The following is a 19,833-nucleotide window of genomic DNA, read 5'->3' on the forward strand; positions in this document are numbered from 1 at the left end:
ACAACATTTTTTCCCCAATTTTATTACAAAAAGAGCACATACAAAAGGATAATATACAAGCCATGAAACAATTTCAAAATAAAAAAACAAAAGTTTGGGTTTAGCAATGCCACTTTTGAACTCCTCATCATTAGTAGTAAGAATAAATAAGGTACAAAAAATTCCACCACGCGTGAATCTAACATCGCAATATGCTCATCAACGTCGCACACACTCGTCACCATTAATGCGCTATTGCTTTAATATTAATGATAAATACTTCTATTTTCAGATAAAATATCCTATATTGAAAAACATTGCGCAGTCACGGCTAGAACAGCAGATTTGTACACACACACACACACACACACAAGGTGGCATCCCTATCACTGGCACTCTTCTTTTGGGGGAGATATTTCCGTGCGTTGTTCGCATTCAAGCAAAATAACGAATACTTGCAATATATTGTTTATAAAATATTTGTAAAGTCAATCTCAAGCCATTGAATCAGTGCATTGAAACCTGAGAAAACATGCAGTTGTGCTTTAAAAACCTTCCGTACACTGTCAAAGGAAACTGAGAGGAGGGATGCCTTTTTTTGTAAATCATTATTTCCACAAGATGAAAAGCTTTGATACGTCGAATTAGCAAAAAAAAAAAAATAAAAAAAATGGCTACTTCAAACCAAAATGGCCTGCTTCGTGCTCTATTTCGAGCAAGGTCCTTGAGACTTTTGACATGACAACCAAATTTCGTTTCAATGAGTGAAACTGGTGTTGGCTGTCTTGGGTTCACCCAAGATGGCTGACTTCCAGTACAATTCCAAGCAGGCTCCTTGAGACTTTTTCATTACGATAGATATTCAAACAAGTGCCAGCAGGGTTCCTTTTTTCTTTCTTTTTTTTTTTCGCTCCAAAACTTTCCAAGAAGCACTGTTGGATTTATGGGACGAATTCTAAACATGGTGATTAACAAAAATTTGACAATGGCTTTTTCTCTTAACTTGGCTCATCCATTGAATTGTGCGACCATCAAGTGGAAATAACAACAAAAGCCAGGCGCTGTTTTAAACTAAAAATTATTTAGGGGAAGAAAAAGAAAAAAGCATAGAGTTGCCAGTGAGAGGGTTCCCTTATCTGAACAGTGCAAAAAAAAATAAAAACCAGTCGACTCCATTGCAGTTTGTTCACTAAATATTATGTCACAGCATTGGCAAGTGTTGCATGGGATGGAATGTCAGCAAGATCCACAGCACCACTGGAGGATGGAGGGTTAGGCTTTAACAGAGAGCAGCAGCAGCAGCAGTGCTATAACAGTAATATTTTTTTTTTCTTGTATAAATATTCCTTTAGTGTATTTCTCGTACAGCTGCATGCAAAGCAACAATGCAAAAGATGAGGTAATCGTTTATTTTCATAACAATGTGTGTGTGTATCTAAATAAATAAAATAAGAAAAAAATTAAATAGCCACTGTATCTACAGTTAGTAATAAGTTATGATTGTTAAATACTTAAGGCATCTCAATGGACAACACCCTGTGTAAACTATGAACACTTCGTCATCACAGGAGGAGGCAGTGTCGACACTGGCAGTGCACAAGACAAAAAAAAAAAAAAAAGGAGTTAAAAATAACCATACACATAATCGACTATCACAGTGCGTAAAGGGCGTCGTCACGTTTAAAATGTGAATTCATTGTGTCGTTTGTGCACTGTGAGAGAGAGGCTGCCTCCGTCGCACATCACATTCTACTGCAATACAGCATAGCAACCGGCATAGCAACCACAAGGGGGGAAAAGGGGGCGGGTCTATCGCACAAAAATCACTCACTCACATAAGAGCCAATAAAAAGCCTGTGCTTGTTCTTTAGCGTTGTAAGAAAAAAAATAACAAAGGACGCCATCTTTGTAGTTTTAAGCTGCCCGGACAACAAAATGCATGCAGTTTTCGTTCTGAAGCTAACGGCTAACAAGGGCAGCGCTAAAGCTCCCAGCATACTTTTACCACTACTACTAGTACTACTATATTCCAACAGTGCATGATAGCGTCCATTTCATTTTTTTTTTGTTTTGGCTTCGTGGTGTAATAAGCATCCCGTAATTCACGTTTACCGGAAGCGTTGTGCTAATAATGTGCGCGACACGGCAAGCACGCATGCGGCGTTTGTTTGGCAGCTCAAGTTGCAAAAAAGAAGGGCAGGGAAAATTGGTTGGAAACTTTCCATAGGGAGCCGAGAACAGGAATTTGGGAAATATTACAAAAAATAATAACAACAACAAAATATATAATTACTGACAATTATTATAGAACTCATTTAAAAAAAATTAAAAAAAAATTAAAAAAAGCTGACTGGAAGTTGACAAATAATTAAAAAATATTAGAAATAATTTTTTAAAAATTTATTAAAGATTTGTAATTATTAATAATAAGAAAATTAACTTCAACTTCATGACATTGGAATCAAATTAATCATTTTTAATGTTTATGGGTTTATGCCATTATTTTAGGAAGGTGACGATATAGAAACTGTATTTAAACAATCATTCCCACTATTTCCGATGGAAAGGTTCCAAGCTTTCTTCCCAGCAACCCTCATGCCTCACACGACTTAGTTTGAACTGTGGCGATTCGCTGACTCAGCGGCCGAGCCAGTGTCGGCACGAGCATATTGCAAAAGCTGCACGATAGATTTAAAACACGCCACAGACGGCGCTGGGGTGCGCCGGCAGCGCGCCACACGTGTTTGCTGCTACTCTACGATCATAAAAGGTAAACGCGGCGTTTTTGTATTCCAGGAAGAAGGAAAAAGAGAGAAAAAGAGTCAGAGAGAAGAATCTAGAAAGACAGTCAGCTCGCGATGGGACGTTAAAGTCATGGCTTTAAGGACATGCTACACAGCCCGGAGGCACCTTACACGACACTAATGGTTCTCAAACTGGGGTCCTCGGGCCCCCCTGGGACCTACGAGCTGAAACGCGGGCATCTGCAAAATAATTTGTAATAAATAATGTTGTATCACTGAAGAAAGTGCAGCCCTACATATCGCTTTGCTTAGCTTTGGGCCAATAAATAAATACATTTGATGAATAATGTTTATTTTATTTTATTTAATATTATTCCTAGAATAAGACCCATTTTTGCCGTTGAAAATAGGTAACTTGTGCATTCCAATGATATTTTAAGTGGTGAATTATGAAGGGATTAAAAATATATATAGGGATGGGCAAGTGCTAATACCAGCCTTATTTATTATAGAGGACCAAAACTGCTAAAATTCAAAATAAATAAATGACTAAAAGTGAAAATAAAAACAAATATGAAAAAAATAATTCGAAAATTAAATCTCAAAAAATTTATATATATATATATATAAAAAAAAAAGATATATATAGTTGTTTTTATTTCCATTTATATATATTTTTTTATTGAATTTTCGAATTATATTTTTTTATATATGTTTTTATTGTCACTTTTAGTCATTTATTTATTGATTTAATCATTTATTTATTTAGAATTTTGGCAGTTTTGGTCCTCCATAATTTATACGGTTATCGGCACTCACGACGATGAATGATACCAGTTATCGGACGCCCTCTTATGGCGGTTTTATGACCAGGAATTAGAACCCAGAAGAATAGAAATATTTATTTTTTATTTCATGCAATTTTAACACATTCAGTACTAGCCCAGTTAAAATGGATCTTTGACGTTTAGAGCCGTCAATGGCAGTGAATGGGTTAAGGAAAAATGCTATATAAGGACTTTCTTTAAAATGATCTGTTATTGATTTTTTTTTGGGGGGGGGGGGTACTTACTAGTGGTATTGGTATTAATGACTACTCAAGCGTTGAGTACTCGTCTGGGAGGGGGAAAAAAATCAGTGTAAAGGATCCCTTGACCCAAAAAGTTTGAGAACCCCTGCACCACACCACCACGGCCACCACGTAAAACCAGCAAGCTACAATGAAACCCTGTGTACACGACTTGTTAGTAGTGTGTTCGGATGTGCTTGTGTTTTATAGAAAGAGAGAAAGGGAGGAAAGAGCAGCAGAGAGAAAGTGTTCCCTTGCACTTCTACTCCCTGGCTTGGCTCAGTAAAGCGAGAGTCCAACAGAAAAAAAAAAAAAAAAGATGTCACATCAAAAGTCAGGAGACATTTGGCAAAATCACCCGTGGGGGGGGTGAGAGTAGAAGTAAGATGGAAGAAAGCAGGAGTGTGGGGGGGGGGGGGTGTAAAATCTCATCAGCTGTCGGGGTTCAGCTGCGTCTCGATGTCAACGCGACAGATTGGACACTTCCTGCTGGTCGCCAGCCATTGGTCCACGCAGCCTTGGTGGAAGAGGTGCATGCAAGGTAACCTCCTGTGGGACACAAGGACCAGGAGCGAGGTGGTTGGGGGGGGGGTTTCATTCACTTGGGCTACTCCAACGGGGAGTTCGGTTTGGCCCTGTCAGGCGGAAGGGCAAGCATTCTGCCCAGTCATCAATCCCAGAGACAGCTGAGGATGCAACACATATGTCGCAACCCGAGCTCTGTGGCCCCCATAACGCCTCCCCCTCCCTCGCCCAAAATGTCAACTTGAGAAATAGTTGTACTACGATTCCATTTTAGTCAGACTTTTTGGGAACGGATTGATCATTTCAATAATAAATGTTAGCAGATTTAATATACTTTTTTTTTTTTTTACTAGCTGCTAGACATTAGCCATACAGCAATAATGTATTTAAACGATCAGCTGACCTGACATCCTCGGCGTCCTCCAGCATGGACAAGCAGATGGTGCACTTCTCGTCCACGTCCGTCTCCTCCTCTTCCTCCCCGAACTTCAGCTGCAGCGGCTTCCTCTGTTTCAGGAACAGATGGATGAAGTCGCCAGGCCTTCCACGCGGCGCCCGCGCCAACTGACGTTTCGTTTGCGCCGTTACCTTTTTGTATTTGTGCGGGAAGGTGAATCGCTCAATGGTGGCCTGCACCGCACCTCTGGCCACACTGCCCAGTCGGTCCTCCAGCTGAAGAAGCTCCTGGAGAGGAAAAAAAAGCAATTTAGAATAGCCGCAAAAGATTCTAAAATTTTACTTCAGTTTGTTTTGTCAGCTGTGGTTTCATTTTTTATTTTTTTTTTAAATACATTTTTACCTCATAGCTTTCCCGGACCGCTGTAGCATGCCTGGAGGGGTTCAGACTTTGCAATGCCAACAGGTGCAGCTGGGGGTACGGGTAGTTTCTGATTTCATGCACAACCTAGCAAAAACAAGATCTCTGCTTTACATTCCTGCACTTAAGAGATGGCTCAATGCTAAAGTCTGGCCAGGTCCTCCAGAGCAGTGGTTCTCAAATAGGGGTACGTGTACCCCTGGGGGTATGTGAAGGATCTCTAGGGGGTACTTTAAAAAAATATATATATTTAAAAAGTATATGTAAATATTTCTAAAAAAAATAGAAGTTCATAAAATGAATTTTATATTCAGTAGGGTATTCAATTCCAGTGTCCTAAAAACTCAGCATCTCCCCCAAACCAGAATGGTTTGATCCAACTTGTCATATGCCACCTACAATGTCAATCACTTGAAAACTTTATTTAAAATGTAGTTAATCATTTTTTTTTTAGAACAGAGCTCTGCTATTATCCCAAAAGATAACACTTTATGTTGTTATAAATCTTTATCTTTATAATTAAAATATTTGATTTATTTTAGTTACGGTATATCTTTTTATTTCCAAATAGTTCAAGAGACCAAAATAGACAAATAAGAGTTCCAAAGTTTGATAAATCAGACAATGATGGCACTCGGTTTTATAATAATTTTATAATAATTTTTTCTTCAATCAGAAATGCTTTGCGCTGGTTAAGGGGCACTTGGCTGAATTTTTTTTTCACAGCGGGTACGTCACTGAAAAAAGGTTGAGAACTGCTGCTCCAGAGAATGTAGTGGGATTTTGTTTATGTCTATCCAAAAAAATTAAAAATAAAAAATAAAAAATTTGTGAACTGATTAAATTCTTAAAAATAATCATTATTCATAGGATACATTGTAAATTTTTTTTTTTAATTTGAGTAATATTTACTTGAAGAAAAAGTTAATTTTACGAGTTGAGTACATTTTACCAATTTATATTTACAAAAAAGCTACTTAAGGGTTGAGGAACAAACCCACAATCTTCAGGTTGGGACACAACCACTCACTCTACCACCTGAGGAATACCGCTCCTGGTCTGTGTTAGTATATTGATGGTGTCAGGTAGAATCCTTGTACCTCCGAGAGACCCGTTTTTGGCCTCATTTTGGACACACCAGGTATAGTAACGAACAGCAAGAGTGGCATGGCTCACGTGCTAGAGTGGCTATCTATGTGTTCATTCTTCAACACTTGAACTAGTAAAATGTACTCAAAAATCTCCTTATAAAATTAACTTAGAATTTCTGTGTGAAAAAACGACTTGTTTTTTTTTTTAAGTAAATAACACATTTTTTTCCTTTTAAAGTGTACTATCATTAAAAGCACTGGTAGCTTTCAACATTTGAGTCAGAAAGTACAAAAAAAACCTATCCAAATAAGCATTAAGTACACACCACTTGCGCAGAGGATGTGTTCCTGGAGAAGTGGTGCATTCGGGGGGAGGCCAGGTAGTGCTGGTAGTGCTGCGGCATCTGCTGAAGGTGGTACTGGTGGTGAGGGAGGCCGGCGTCGACGCTGAGATCCCTGCCAGGCAGACAGACGGGCTGCTAAGTTAAGGCGGCGTGGCAGACAAACAGATGGGAGTGCGTCGGCAACGGCGGCGACGCTCGGGTCGCTTTTAAGACGCTGACTCACCAGTCGGTGCCTTCGGCCAGGTACCTGGGCTGCTGTGTCACGGGCTGCGGGGCGTGAAGGGGTGGGGAGTACTCGTAAGCGGAGCGGAGGCGGTGTGGGTTGAGGGGAACCCGTTCCTGGGTTCTTCTGTAGGCAAAGGGTTTGTAAATATTAAACACATTGTGTAGATTCTCGGACATCTGGGTCATGGTAATCCACAAAAGTCGAATCTAGTCTGCCTCAGTTCAACTCATTCCGATTAAACAAAAATGTATATATTATGTGTATAAGTCATAAAAATAAAAATAAACTCACCTGGAGTGTGTGAGAATCCGCCGGTGCTGTGCCTCCAGAAGCTGCTGCTGGATGAGGTATTGCTGGTGTAAGGCCTGAGGTAGGAACGGAGGCCCCGACATGTCCTGGAACTGCGGGGCGGCGGGCAGGGCAGCGAGGGGTGGATGGTGCGCGGGGGGGAGGTGGGCGGCCAGGCCCGTCTGAGCAGGCTGGCCGGCGTGTCCTAAAGGGAACTCGGCCGAGATGGGCGCCTGCGGGGCGCCCAGGTGAAAATGTCGGCAGGATGTAGCATGGCTGTGTTGGTGCCTGGTGAAGTGTGCTCCTGCGTGGTCAGAGAATATCCATTTTTTTTTCTTTTTTTCAAACAAACCATGGAGACTGAAATTCAGCCGCCAACAAACGAAGGGCACATACAATGGGGCCCCCTGGGAGTGTCATACGTCATGTGTCAAAAACACACAAATAGCATAAACAATTCACAAATTTGACATTATCCACATCTGTAAGTGACTTTTAAGACACTATTACTTGTGCAATGTAGATACTGTATTGTGTCAACTAGTAAATGTATATATAAGCAGTAGTAAATCACAATAGCTAACCATTTAGCATAAGCTAATGTTGTTGTTGTTTGATAATGCTCATGCACAGAAGATAAATAATAATTAGTAGCTACGGTAATCCACTCAATTTAACCCATGTAGATATAATGACGTATATGTTAACTAAATGCTAATTAGTGTTTGTTTACCTTAAGTGGTAATCGCTAGCGCGCTAATGCTAATCGTGATTGCTAAACATTTAGCATAGACTGATTTTGTTGGTGTTGAATAATGCTCATGCACAAAAGATAAATAATTAGTAGTTATACACACTCAATTCGACTCGTGATATAATGACGTATGTGTGAACTAACTGGCGGTTACTGTTTGTTTACCTTAACAGGTAATCGGTAGCGCACTAATGCTAATCGCGATTGCTAACCATGTAGCATAGGCTAATTGTGTTGGTGTGTAATAATGCATATGTACAAAAGATAATAGATAATGAGTACCTATATTCACTCAATTCAATTCACGTTCAAGTAACATTTTTTCCATTGGGGGGGTTCATTGAAATAATTGATAGGATAATCGATTTAATAAAAGATTCTATAGTGACAGCCACCTAGGCAACAGTGAACCATAATAATCCACTGTCCTCTACTTTATTCACATGGATTTAAATTAGGTTCGGGTAAAGCCCTCGAACAATCTTGAGCGGGTCAATAAAGAGTCGACAGCCTCCTGCGCGCCTTTCTAGCGGAGGATATATGAGCTTGTGAAGAAGTCCCACTGAATCTTCTCTGTAATGAGTCGGCCAATAATCAATGACAGTGGCTGAGTGTTAAGAGATAGGAGGGCGGGTAGAAAGGTTAGGACGGAGCAAATTACTTCCAAGTAACTCACTGGCGTTCTGGAATGAGAAGCAGGAGTCAGGTAGGATGGTTGTCGTGGCAACACATATAAAGCAAAACCTTATTACGATAGGGTGTATGTTAGTTATTGGTATGGGATACTTTATATCTAATCCTGTGATTCCCAACCACTGAGCCGCAGCATTTTAGTGTGCCACGGTTCCTCTATCTATACCAGCGAAGCACAATGTCCAATTAATCCGCCTACAGATTGCCATTCATACCACAGAAAAAGAGTTTTGTGTTCAACTAAACAGTACAGTAGACTTTTTGTGACATTTTTGTTTGCTGGTGTGCTGGGAGATTTTTGTACTGTAAAATATGTGCCTTGGCTCAATAAAGATGGGGGAAACAGTAACACTGATCTAATCTGAAATCTTCAGTGGCATAGAACTGGCTGACAGCCATTATGAATAAACTGGCTCTTTCAAAAAGGTAAACAAACCGTTCCTTATATTAGTCTGAGCAAGTGGAGCAGAAATGTCAGACTTTGTGTTGTTGATTGATTAAACCGCCAGAGAGCTGCGCTCGTATAAGGGCTTGTAAATATCAAATCATTTGTCTCCGGGCATGAATATTTGACATATTGCAGTGGTGCCTGCAGTAACAAGGCCTGTTACACTTTAATCCCCGTCTTGGATCTTATTGGCGCAGAGTGAACCCCCCTCCCGAGCCCGCCCCCTTCGCCCTACAATGTGTCCTCACTTGACTGACGTCCGGAAAGCTCCGCCCACGCACGACTGCAGCAGTCTGGCATGAACAGCCCCCCCTCAAAAAAAAGACCCCTCAACACCTCCCCCCTACTCCCTGCTGCTTCCATCACTGCAACTACACAATCACACCTCCTCTCTCCTCAGCATAATCCCGTCTGCTGTCTGCTGCAGCGCTATCCCAGCATGCAACGCTCTCTCAGCCTTTGTGTATGCGTCCACCTGTCATCACATGGACGGAAATTATTAATGGCGGCACTAATGACCTTTAAATACTCAAACATATGAGCATGTCACTGGGTAGAGTGCAACTAACGTCTAACCGTTAACCCCATGGGGTGGGGGGGTGGGGTTATTGAATGCCATATTTACCATTTTTGTGTTAACATGGTTCCTTCCTAGTTCACTGAAGAAAAAAATAACAGGACTGTTCCATTTTTGAATATGCGGTTGGGGGAACAGTACCAATTAAACATTATATATATATATATATATATATATATATATAAAATATGGAATAATCCAGCATTCTTTATCAATATCAGAAGGCGGCCATTTTGCCATATGGTGTCGAGTGAGCATGACATCACAGTTGCTCAGGTAACAACCAATCACAGCTCAGCTTCGGAAAACAGATGAGCTGTGATTGGTCGCTTCAACTGTGATGTTATCCTCAGAATATCCTCGACAGTAAGTCCACCGAGATGGATAAAAATGGCTGGATTTTGCTTCATAACTCTTATTCCGCAAATGTAATATTATATCAGAATGTCATGATTAGACTAGAGAGACCACATATAACATATTATTGTAAATAAATGTTTTAAGTCAACTTTCACTGCACATTTTGGTACAAAAGTGCATTTTTGTTGGTTAGCTAGCAGGCTACTTCCTGGTACACAAAGGATAATCTAATTGGACGGGATTGATTCTGGGACTCGAAAATCTGTATCTAAAGCTGCATTTGAGGAAGGCGGGAAGAAGTCCGACATATCCCTCTTGGATTCTCCCAGTTCCGACCTCAAAGCGTTGAAAAAGAAAAAAGAAAGAAAATGTAAACAACAAAGATGGCTCATTCTGATCAATTGTTTGTTGTTCTGGTTAGCACAGTCAGTCAAAACAATGTTGGGTTATGTAAAGCTACTTCTTTCGAATAACTGAGTTAATGTTATAATAAATACATAGACAAATATGTTTAGAATTGTGTAAATTATGTTTTGCCATTATCGAGTGACGTCAGATTGAAACCAGCTGCCGGAGTTGAGGTGCTTTTTCTTTTCCGACTTCACAACTCAGATTTCATAGTTCAAAGGTTCGTTCCCGTGCATACTTTCTGGTATGAAGTCGGAAAAGTCCTGTATTGCCTTTTAAATGTCACCAATTTCCTAAATTTTTGGCACCAATATCACCTCAATTTGTCACACAGTGCCCTTAAGGTGGTATTTAACGGTGGTGAAGGCTGCCGACTGTTTTCGGCAGGGTTCCTTAAAGGTTGCAAACAGTGGCAAAGACGTTTGCCAGAGGTTCCCAAGCAGTTTTAACGGTTGCAAACGGTTTTTGGGAGTGGAGACAAACTGGAACAGAAAGACGGCTTGGTTTCAAAGCAGCCATTTTGTTGGAATTCCAGGGCTCATATTTTGTCAAACTCCTAATTACCAGTAGCTCCAAATAGAAGAAAATGTTGAACAGCTGTTTGATACTTAATTGCAAAATCATCTTACGTGAGCAGAGCATGGTGTCAACATTTGATGATTATTTCGAGCATTCTCGGAAAGTAACACTGATCGACACGAAAATGGATGGAAGTCGATAATAGGACGCACAAAGAAGACCTGAAATTGAAAAGGAAGTCCACCATTTTGCTTTGAAGCAGCCATTTCCCCTAAATGAGTCCCACTCTCCAAGACACATGTGAAGATTTTAAGTGAAAAAAATTTTGCAAGCACGGTGATGAAAGTGTGTTAAATCATTTCAAGGAATCGCCAACAAAAAAGGGGGTCCTGTTTCCAAATATGAACAATTCCAAATTTGAAATTGAGGTCAATTACATTTAGTTGGTGGTTACACTCCAAAATTTGGCTGTATTTTTTTTTTCTTCTATTTCAGTTGTTTCCGATGGGGGAACACTAATAAATCATATAAAAATAAAAGTGATATTGTGTTCATTTGGAGTTTGCACAGTAAAAATGTTACTATTCTAAAGTGAGCGCAGCAGCGAGTTGCGTCGACTGTCGGGGACAGCTGAGAAATGGCAGCACATAAAGAGTGAGGGGAAATGTCTCAGTGACAGCACAGTGTGGAGGGAGAAGGCGGGTGGGGGTAAAAGGGCGGTTGGGGGTGGGGGGGGGGGACATGGAAAAATCAGCAAAAAGCACACTGAAGGTTAGGAAGAAAACTACAGTCTTTATTGGAAAATATTAGTATAAAAATAGGTGTGGCACTGTGAGATAATAAAAAAAAATATATATAGTCATTTGGCTCCTGCATCAGCACAATAATATCATGCAAATAAAAGAGGCGGAAGGCAAGGCCCGACCATGCTTCTTTGTAGGGTTAACACGACAGAAGCAACATCCAATGAGTAGATGTGTATGCTTTTTACAGCACAGTTCAGTACAGCAAGGACATTTCGACACAAAAGAGTACATTGGAATCTGCTCTTCCATGTGGAGAAAAGAAAATGACCATGCATTATAGGTTCTAGTCATACAACAACATGAGGTTGAAAACAAAGAATTGAGAGAAGAAAAAAAGGACATTTTGATTCTATTTGTGTTTTTTTTTTTTTTTTTTTTTTTCCAAAGGCGCTACAGCAGTGCAGGATACACATCCCTGTAAAATGGATAGCATTGTGACGCAGGCTGTGAGGGGCTTTGCCCAACGTGCCGATTTGATGCGGGAGCTGAAGGGAATGGACAGGAATGTTGGGTATACACACACCCACCAGAAACAATGTTGGGTAAACAATCCAACATAAGAGCTGCGTCAGACAAATATGAATTTACAGGGATAATAAAGCTCAGTTTTGATTGACATGGCCATGCCATAGTAATTAATAGGGAAGATTCCCTTTGGTTGGGTCATGACTATGTGCAAAACAAGCCTACCCCTAACAATTATTTTGGTATTTTTTATGGATTTTTCTAGGCCAAAATGGAACCAAAGAATTCACTAAATTTAAAGGTAAAAACCCTGACTAAAAAAAATGTAAGTCTAGAATTTGTTGCTGTCCAATGAAAAACGCCTTCAAATGTTTCTTTGTTGTGTGTAATCAAAATATGAAACACGTAAACTCCAACTGCTGTATTTGAATCATTTTCAATTTAGATTAGCTTTTTTTTTTTTTTACTTTACCATCTATGGTCATGGGTCAGTATAGCTTTTTAAAATGTTGTTTTTGACTCAGCTACTTGTTGCAAGAACAAGTTCATAGGGCTCAATCACAATTGATTTTTTTTAAAAATTCCAAATTATTATTATAGTATTATTATTTTCATCGAAACACAAAATTCATTAAAAATAATCTGACTACTGTATAGTATTTTTTTTAAATCTTAAATTGACAAATTTTGGATTAGCAAAAAACGTTTTTTTATTTATTTATTGCTGTTTCTTCAACGCAGATGGTTTTTTTTTTAACCTGGCAGCTAAAATTTTTGCCCTTGTTGCCAGGTAGAGTTCATATGGTCACATTCATAAGTGCCCCATAAAAAAAAAAGCTATAAAACTATAAAAATGTATCCATCCATCCATTTTCCGAAACACTTATACCAGAAGAAAACAAATACTTTATTTATTTATTTTATTTTTTTAAAGCTATGATTTCTAACCTGGTTACTTGTTGCTAGGCAGAGTTCATATGGCTCAGTCATACTGTAAGTGTGAAATAGGCACTTTTTTTTTTTTTTTAGCTATCTAGTAAATGTTAAGTTGAACTAGGGAAATAAAACAATTACTTTTTAATGTAAAAAAAATAAAATAAAAAAGAAAGATTAAATTCTTGAGCAAACAGGTTCGAGTCTAACGTCAACAAAACAAAAGCACCTTGGCAGTGGTAACTAATAGTTCTCTGACTGTTTCAATCAAAAGTGAGCATTATTATTATTATCTTTTTTTTAGGGAGGGGGCTCAGTGCACCTTTGGAGGATGGCCAGCTCGATCAAGCCTTCCTCTGTCGGCTGTGATCGAAGCATCATTTGGAGAAGGGAGGAAGACACGGTGAAGGGATGTTTTTGAGGGGGCGGGTGTCAAAATGTATCCACTTTACAGAAATTTACAGCAGAATGTCATCTACCAACACATAAAATGGGAAAATCACAATGTCTAGCAGCAGTAGATATAGCATGGGTTATTCACTAAAGACACTTGTGTAAATCAAGACTATACAAGCATGTGTTATTCTTTAGTTACTACCAAGGCATATTAGGTCCACACAGAAACGAAAAAAAAACATAATTACACAAGATTAAAGTCGTGTACTGTGTACGTTTTCTAGAAAAAAAAAAGTTGGATCTATTTGAGATTAGTTGTTAAATTACGAGACAAAAGTTGTATTTAGTTAGATTAAAGGTTGCATGTTTTGAAGACTAGCTACAATATTACGAGAATTAAGTTGATTTGAGTAAAAGTGAAGGAATGATGAGGGGAAAAAACATCCAACTTTTTTATATAAAAATATTACTTTATTCTAGTAAAATTAGAACAAAACAAAAGGAGATATTATGTTTTCTGAAATGTTTTATATATATATATATATATATATATATATATATATATATTATTTTAAGACGATGTTTTTCCTCAATATTATGACTATGAGAAAAATGACAAGAAAATATAATTCTGACTTTGCAACTTTAACTGCATGAGTATAATTCACTAATCTTATTCTAGAAAACATATAACTTTATTTTAACAATATTATGACTTTGTAAAAATATGGAAAAAGGTTTTCTTGAAAATAGCTAATTTTATCCTTTGAAAAACGTTTTTCTTTTTTTGTTGTTGAAAATATGAAAAAATATGAAAAAAAATATGAAATATGATATGAATATGAAATATCTATGTAAAAGCTATACCGAAATATGAATATAAAAAATATGAAACTATTTCACAACTACACTAAGGGATTTGTTTTTAATTTATTTTTGCAATATGACTTTTTATACCCTTTTCTCTCCAAATGATGACCTACATTCTAAAATAAATAAATAAAATATTTAAATGTATTGTATTCTCATCACTTTTCTTAATTCTCAAAAAATAAAACTTTATTTTAATATTATGGCTTCATCTTGAAAGAACTGCAACTTTTTTTCTGACATTAATCCTTTCTTTATTCTCATAATAGTCTGGCATAATAATCTCACAGTGCACACTGTACAAGTACACTGATTTAGGTTTTTTGATTTAGGCTTTTTCGTGTGGCCCTGAATACTCCTTGGTAAGAAACACAACAGAGGGCATGAGTGAGGTTTTTGTTTTGCCAATGTTGTCCTCAGATGGAAGAGAGGAAATGAGGAAGAAAGAGAAGCAAGTAGAAAAGAGGGAGCAACAAGATGAAGGATAAGAATAAGGTTGTTGTTTTGTTTTTTTAACCCCCCACAAGAACAGCTAGATGCAGATAGAAAAACAGGCAGAGGCTATACACGGGCAGACAGCAGCAGATGATCGTTAGCTACACAATGGAGAGGAGAGGGGACACAAAGGTCTGAGAAATGCGGAATGTGGAGCCAGCCTCGATACTATGGAACAGGGAAAAAAGAAAACACAAATAAAAGCACAATGAAATCATCGGTGCCACACTTGCATGTAGTAGTAGAAGCAGCACTAGTAGTAGTAAGAAAGATTAGATGATGAAGGCCTCCCCTTTTTTGACGTTTCACTTGTCATTCCTAAAGCTCTTTAATGTCTAGCCCCCCCCCCCCCCCCCGCACGATTTCAATTAGCTAAATGACGCAAGTGGACGCCGAGTGGGAGCCGATGCACACACGTCACTTGTCATCTTGAGTGAGGCGGTTATGGTGAATATTAACGATATTCAAGGCTTAGATGACGTTGACGTACATGAAAGAGATCTGATCTGATCCGCACGGGGGGAGGGGGGTTGGGGGGGGTTGACATGCGCGGTCATTCGCGGCTTTTATAAATATACATATATATATATATAAACGTGTATACATATATGCATTTTTTTGTGTGCCGTATGTTGTGTGTGAAAATCGCATGACGCTAGTTAGCAACGCGGCTAATGATAGCGATGCTTGTTCGCTAGCAGGTGTCAGCTCTGTTTATCATTAAGCGCCGGACATGATTTTATTCCCTCCTTAAATATTTTAACGAAAGCGAGACTGAAAAAGTAACAAAAGGTGCTCATACCTCTATTTCTAACCGAGCCGAAGACGGGGAGAACCAGATATCCGACATGGACCAAAACCATCCTGCGTCCTCCTTCTTTGTTGAGCCGAGGCAGACAGATGGTCCATGGAAGTGATCCCCTCCAGTCGCCCCCCTTTGCATGAACGTGAGACTCACACGAACACACGCAGACCCCCACCCCGAAAAAGAAAACACGTCAACCAATCACCAGACGCAGCACAGAAGCAAAAGACCCGGACCACTGCACCGCCCCTCTCTTCACTTTGTCATCCGGATAAACCAATCCGAACACTCCGCGGTTAACGACGAAGTTCCGTTCGTACAATGGCGACGTAACACGAATTTACGCGAACACATCCATCCATCACCAATCCATACATCCTTACATCAATCTGAATCGTTACGTTAAAGTAAATATTTGCATAGAAAGACACTTGTGACCATAAATATTTCTCTTGAATAAAAATGTGACTTTTATTGCAAATCGGTACACATAATTTAGATAGATAACATAATTTGTATTGTATTGTTTAAAAGACAATATTTTCCTCAAAAATACAGTATAAGCTTTTACATGGCAAATATACTTTTTTTCTAAAATAAATAAATACCCAAAAAAACTATCTTGGTATATTTAATCTCGAAATAATATTTTTTTTATTTCTAAAAAAATACTGCATACATTTTTTTTCATATGGTGACTTCAGTCTTACAAATATATAATAAATCTCTTATTGTGAAAAGTTTTTTTCTAAAAATTATGCAACTTTTACTTTCTAACAACTTAATTTCCTCAAAGTTCACAACTTTTTATGAAAATACAGAGGGCTCCAAAAAAAAAACTTTGAAATTATTTGTCTGTGTGTAGATTTTTTTTTTTTAAATGTCTACATTAATTCAGTTTCATCAGTTTGACTACCCAGTGATCACTTGTAGCTACAAGTTCAACCTCACACCAAACTCCAGCAACCAGAATGCAGAGAGGCTCGACGTGTGCCCTAATTGCCTTGAATTGTGAGCCTGGGGGCTGAGGGAACAGATGGGCTCGGTAGAGCAAGAGGGGGGTCACTAAACTCTGTCCCATATGTCGTCTTATTACATTTCCCACCGTCTCCCGCTTTCAGTCTGCCGTACAGCAACAAAAAAAAAGTCATGCGCACACACATACAGTACAATGAATCACTGTAAGTGCAGCTCTCAAATCACTCGTCCTGATGCACTGTTCTAAGACACACACAACTAGTCACACAGTTACACAGCTTCCTTTTTGTTCACAAAACACATTTATGTCTTATATATGTACGAAAATCACCGCAGTTTACAAGGACATTGAATTTTAAATTCTCATTGTGATCTGGATTACAAAATTGTTTACATTTTATGGTGATCTTGATTTTGATCCAGATCAGAAAAATAGCCATAAATGTAAACGGCTGTGTACGAAAAGGTTTTGTTTTCATCTGGATCAAAATCCAAAATCTGGATCCAAATTGTACGTATAAAATTGCGACTCAATCAACAATCAACAGATTTTGATCAAATCTAGTGTTAACGGCATGGAAGTTTTTTTCCCCCCATCACAATCTACATCCAGAGTTCTGATTACTCCATTTCATGTTGTTCAGTCAAATCCCTTTTGCTTCCCAACGCTTACTAGCCAAAGTATGCATTGACAAACTAAATGCAAGCTACTAAAAAAATGTGTGTGAATGTGTTTGCCTATTTTACATTTCAGGGAGATTCAAACAATTCATTCCCATTACCGTAAGAATTGAAATGCATTTTGCTGCTAGGCAGTTTTTGCACTTCATTTTAAGCCTCACATTGTCCAAACTATTTTATGTGCTGGAACTAACAACCTGGCCGGCGTAGTTGTCATATTAGCATACAGCTGATGTTGCGCCCCGAGGACTGCAAAGAAGATGGCTGAAGGGGACTTGGGCTGCATTGCTCCATTCCTTCATTGTCCTCCTTGTTGAGCTCAACTCCATATGCCCTCCCTAGCGGCAGGTGTCCCGAGACAAACTTTGACCCCTGCGGGCTACTTTTGTGAGTGCGGTTGTATTGTTGGCCGCCGGGGCAAAATTGTCTAGACTTCTAAAAAGAAAACAAAGGGTGCTTTCGTCAAGTATTGTACACACGATTCCAACTCAGCCACACTAAACACTTTATATGGCCAAAGAGCGCAAGATCATTTACACTTTCTGATTGGTTAAAAACTTTAGATGCAAATTGATAACAACTTGTTCATACAAACACAACTCTGTGGGGCGCTGCCATGTATCTCTCACCGATGCAAAAATAAGTGTACTGTAGTGTACCTCCCATGTTTCCCTTTTTTTTTTATCTGATTCTGCACCATCTCCATAAAATGTTGTCCAATTAAACAAATAAAACACAAACGTGGGGCTTGGTAATAAAAAAAAGAGCGTACAAGAACGTCATTAAATAACATTCTATTTATTGTTTTTAAAATAGCTTCTTCTTTTGTTCTACAGACATAAGTTAAAGGAAGATGTGGCAGAAGCGACAAAATATATATGTATAAACACTTTTTGTTAATTTAAAATACTGACACTTTAAAATGCAACAGGAAGGAAAAGCAGAGGCTAAAAGTATGACATGAGTGAATGCACTTTTTCCCAACGATTTCGAGCAATGCCCTCAACTTTGTATTTTTAGCTAAAACTAAAAACAAAACAGGATGCAAAAATCAAACTTGGTATGTTAAAATAACTGTTATTCATGTAATATCAGAATTCAAATGCATAGCATTTTCACTTTTAAAAAGTATAATCAACTCATACTGCTGCCCAATGAAAATATATATTTTTTTTAAATAAAAAATTTATTTTCACATATTTTGAAGAAAATTCCAATGAATGCTATGAACAAAATTTTAAAGGGATTTCAACATCTACTTTGTTTTTTAAAATCTGTGTATGATTATTTTGTTTTCCTTTCAATGACCAGCAGAGGTAAAAAAACAGCATCATTTTACTATCCTCACACAATCTTTAGGAAACTAGAAACGAAAGCTGGATAATAAACATCACTGGCATTCAAATAATAATAGCAAGGTGGCAGATCATACACACGTGGCCACACTCACATTTACTATTAAAAGATTCCTTGTCTGGATAGCAAAAAGTCACCGTTTTGCCGGATAAAAAGAATTCGAAAGGAAAACCGTGTAAATTTCAAGGCATTCAGGAGGACATGGAAGATACAGTTTCCTTCCCCAAAACTCATTTGGATGTATTAAACAGTAAAAAGCCAAACTGGTACATTCGCACATGGGCTATGACGTGTCAGATTTTTATGACATGCTAGGGATGCTTTTATCTGCAGAGCAGCTTTAGCAGCACCAAAGTGAGAACCACCTGCGAAAGCCTGAAGTCAAATGTGAAACCAGTGGCGAGACTTTCATCCATCCATTCATTTAAACCAGGCATGACCAATTGATGCCAGAACGTGGATCGGCATTTAGACAAAAAAAAAAAGAAAAGAAAAAAACCTCTACTATAATCCGTTTATCATTCATTTTTTCCATTTTCAATTTCAAATCAAAAAATGAAATCAATTAACTGAAACATATGCACAAGTTTATCAAGTATCATTTCACAGTGATTGAAAAAAAAATTAAATAAATAAAGGTGTTGTTTGAAGTGATTTTCACAGAAGTCAACAAGCTCACATTGAGATGTGAGATCGGATAGAAACATTGGTGAAAGAATTAGAGCCCGGCTGATTGAATTATCGTCTCATTTTAGCCCTTTTCAAAATAATCATCAAAGGCCACAGTTTCGATGATTAAACACCAATATATTCGCAATTTCTCATACAAACAGGAAATGCTGTTAGCTCTTTGACTGCCAAAAACGTTAAATAACGTTTAGTAAAATCCTAAGGAGGAGTGCCAAAGACGTTAAAAGACGTTTGTTTCAAAACAGAGGTGAAACTAACCATTTTCTATTGTGGATTACTGAAAAACGGAATAAGGTAGAAACAAACTTTTTCTTTCTGATGAAAGATGAGAGTCCAATCTTTTTTTGGTAGTATGTGTGTTTCCATAGTCCAAACACATAATTTTCTATGGACCTTGAAAGATCAGTCAAAATGCTTAAAATCGGCTGGCACCCACGGCATCCCTTTTCTGAAAACGTCTGGCAGTCAAAGAGTTAAGTGTCGGAATCGTGCAGAATGATGTCCTTGAGGCATTTG

General features: G+C 38.3%; 1 protein-coding gene across 1 annotated transcript; it reads right to left on the reverse strand.

Annotated features, from left to right (window-relative positions):
• Nucleotides 1-3,618: 3,618 nt before the first annotated feature.
• Nucleotides 3,619-15,824, reverse strand: ark2ca (arkadia (RNF111) C-terminal like ring finger ubiquitin ligase 2Ca). Its single transcript, XM_077543112.1, has 8 exons — nt 15,610-15,824; nt 7,087-7,387; nt 6,793-6,918; nt 6,552-6,681; nt 5,117-5,221; nt 4,906-5,001; nt 4,721-4,824; nt 3,619-4,341 (listed from the first exon to the last, which is right to left on the reverse strand). The coding sequence occupies exons 1-8, from the start codon at nt 15,668-15,670 to the stop codon at nt 4,224-4,226; spliced, it is 1,041 nt and encodes a 346-aa protein (XP_077399238.1). The 5' UTR covers nt 15,671-15,824; the 3' UTR covers nt 3,619-4,223.
• Nucleotides 15,825-19,833: the final 4,009 nt, after the last annotated feature.

Source organism: Vanacampus margaritifer, chromosome 14 (assembly GCF_051991255.1).
Source record: "Vanacampus margaritifer isolate UIUO_Vmar chromosome 14, RoL_Vmar_1.0, whole genome shotgun sequence".
NCBI lineage: Eukaryota > Metazoa > Chordata > Actinopteri > Syngnathiformes > Syngnathidae > Vanacampus > Vanacampus margaritifer.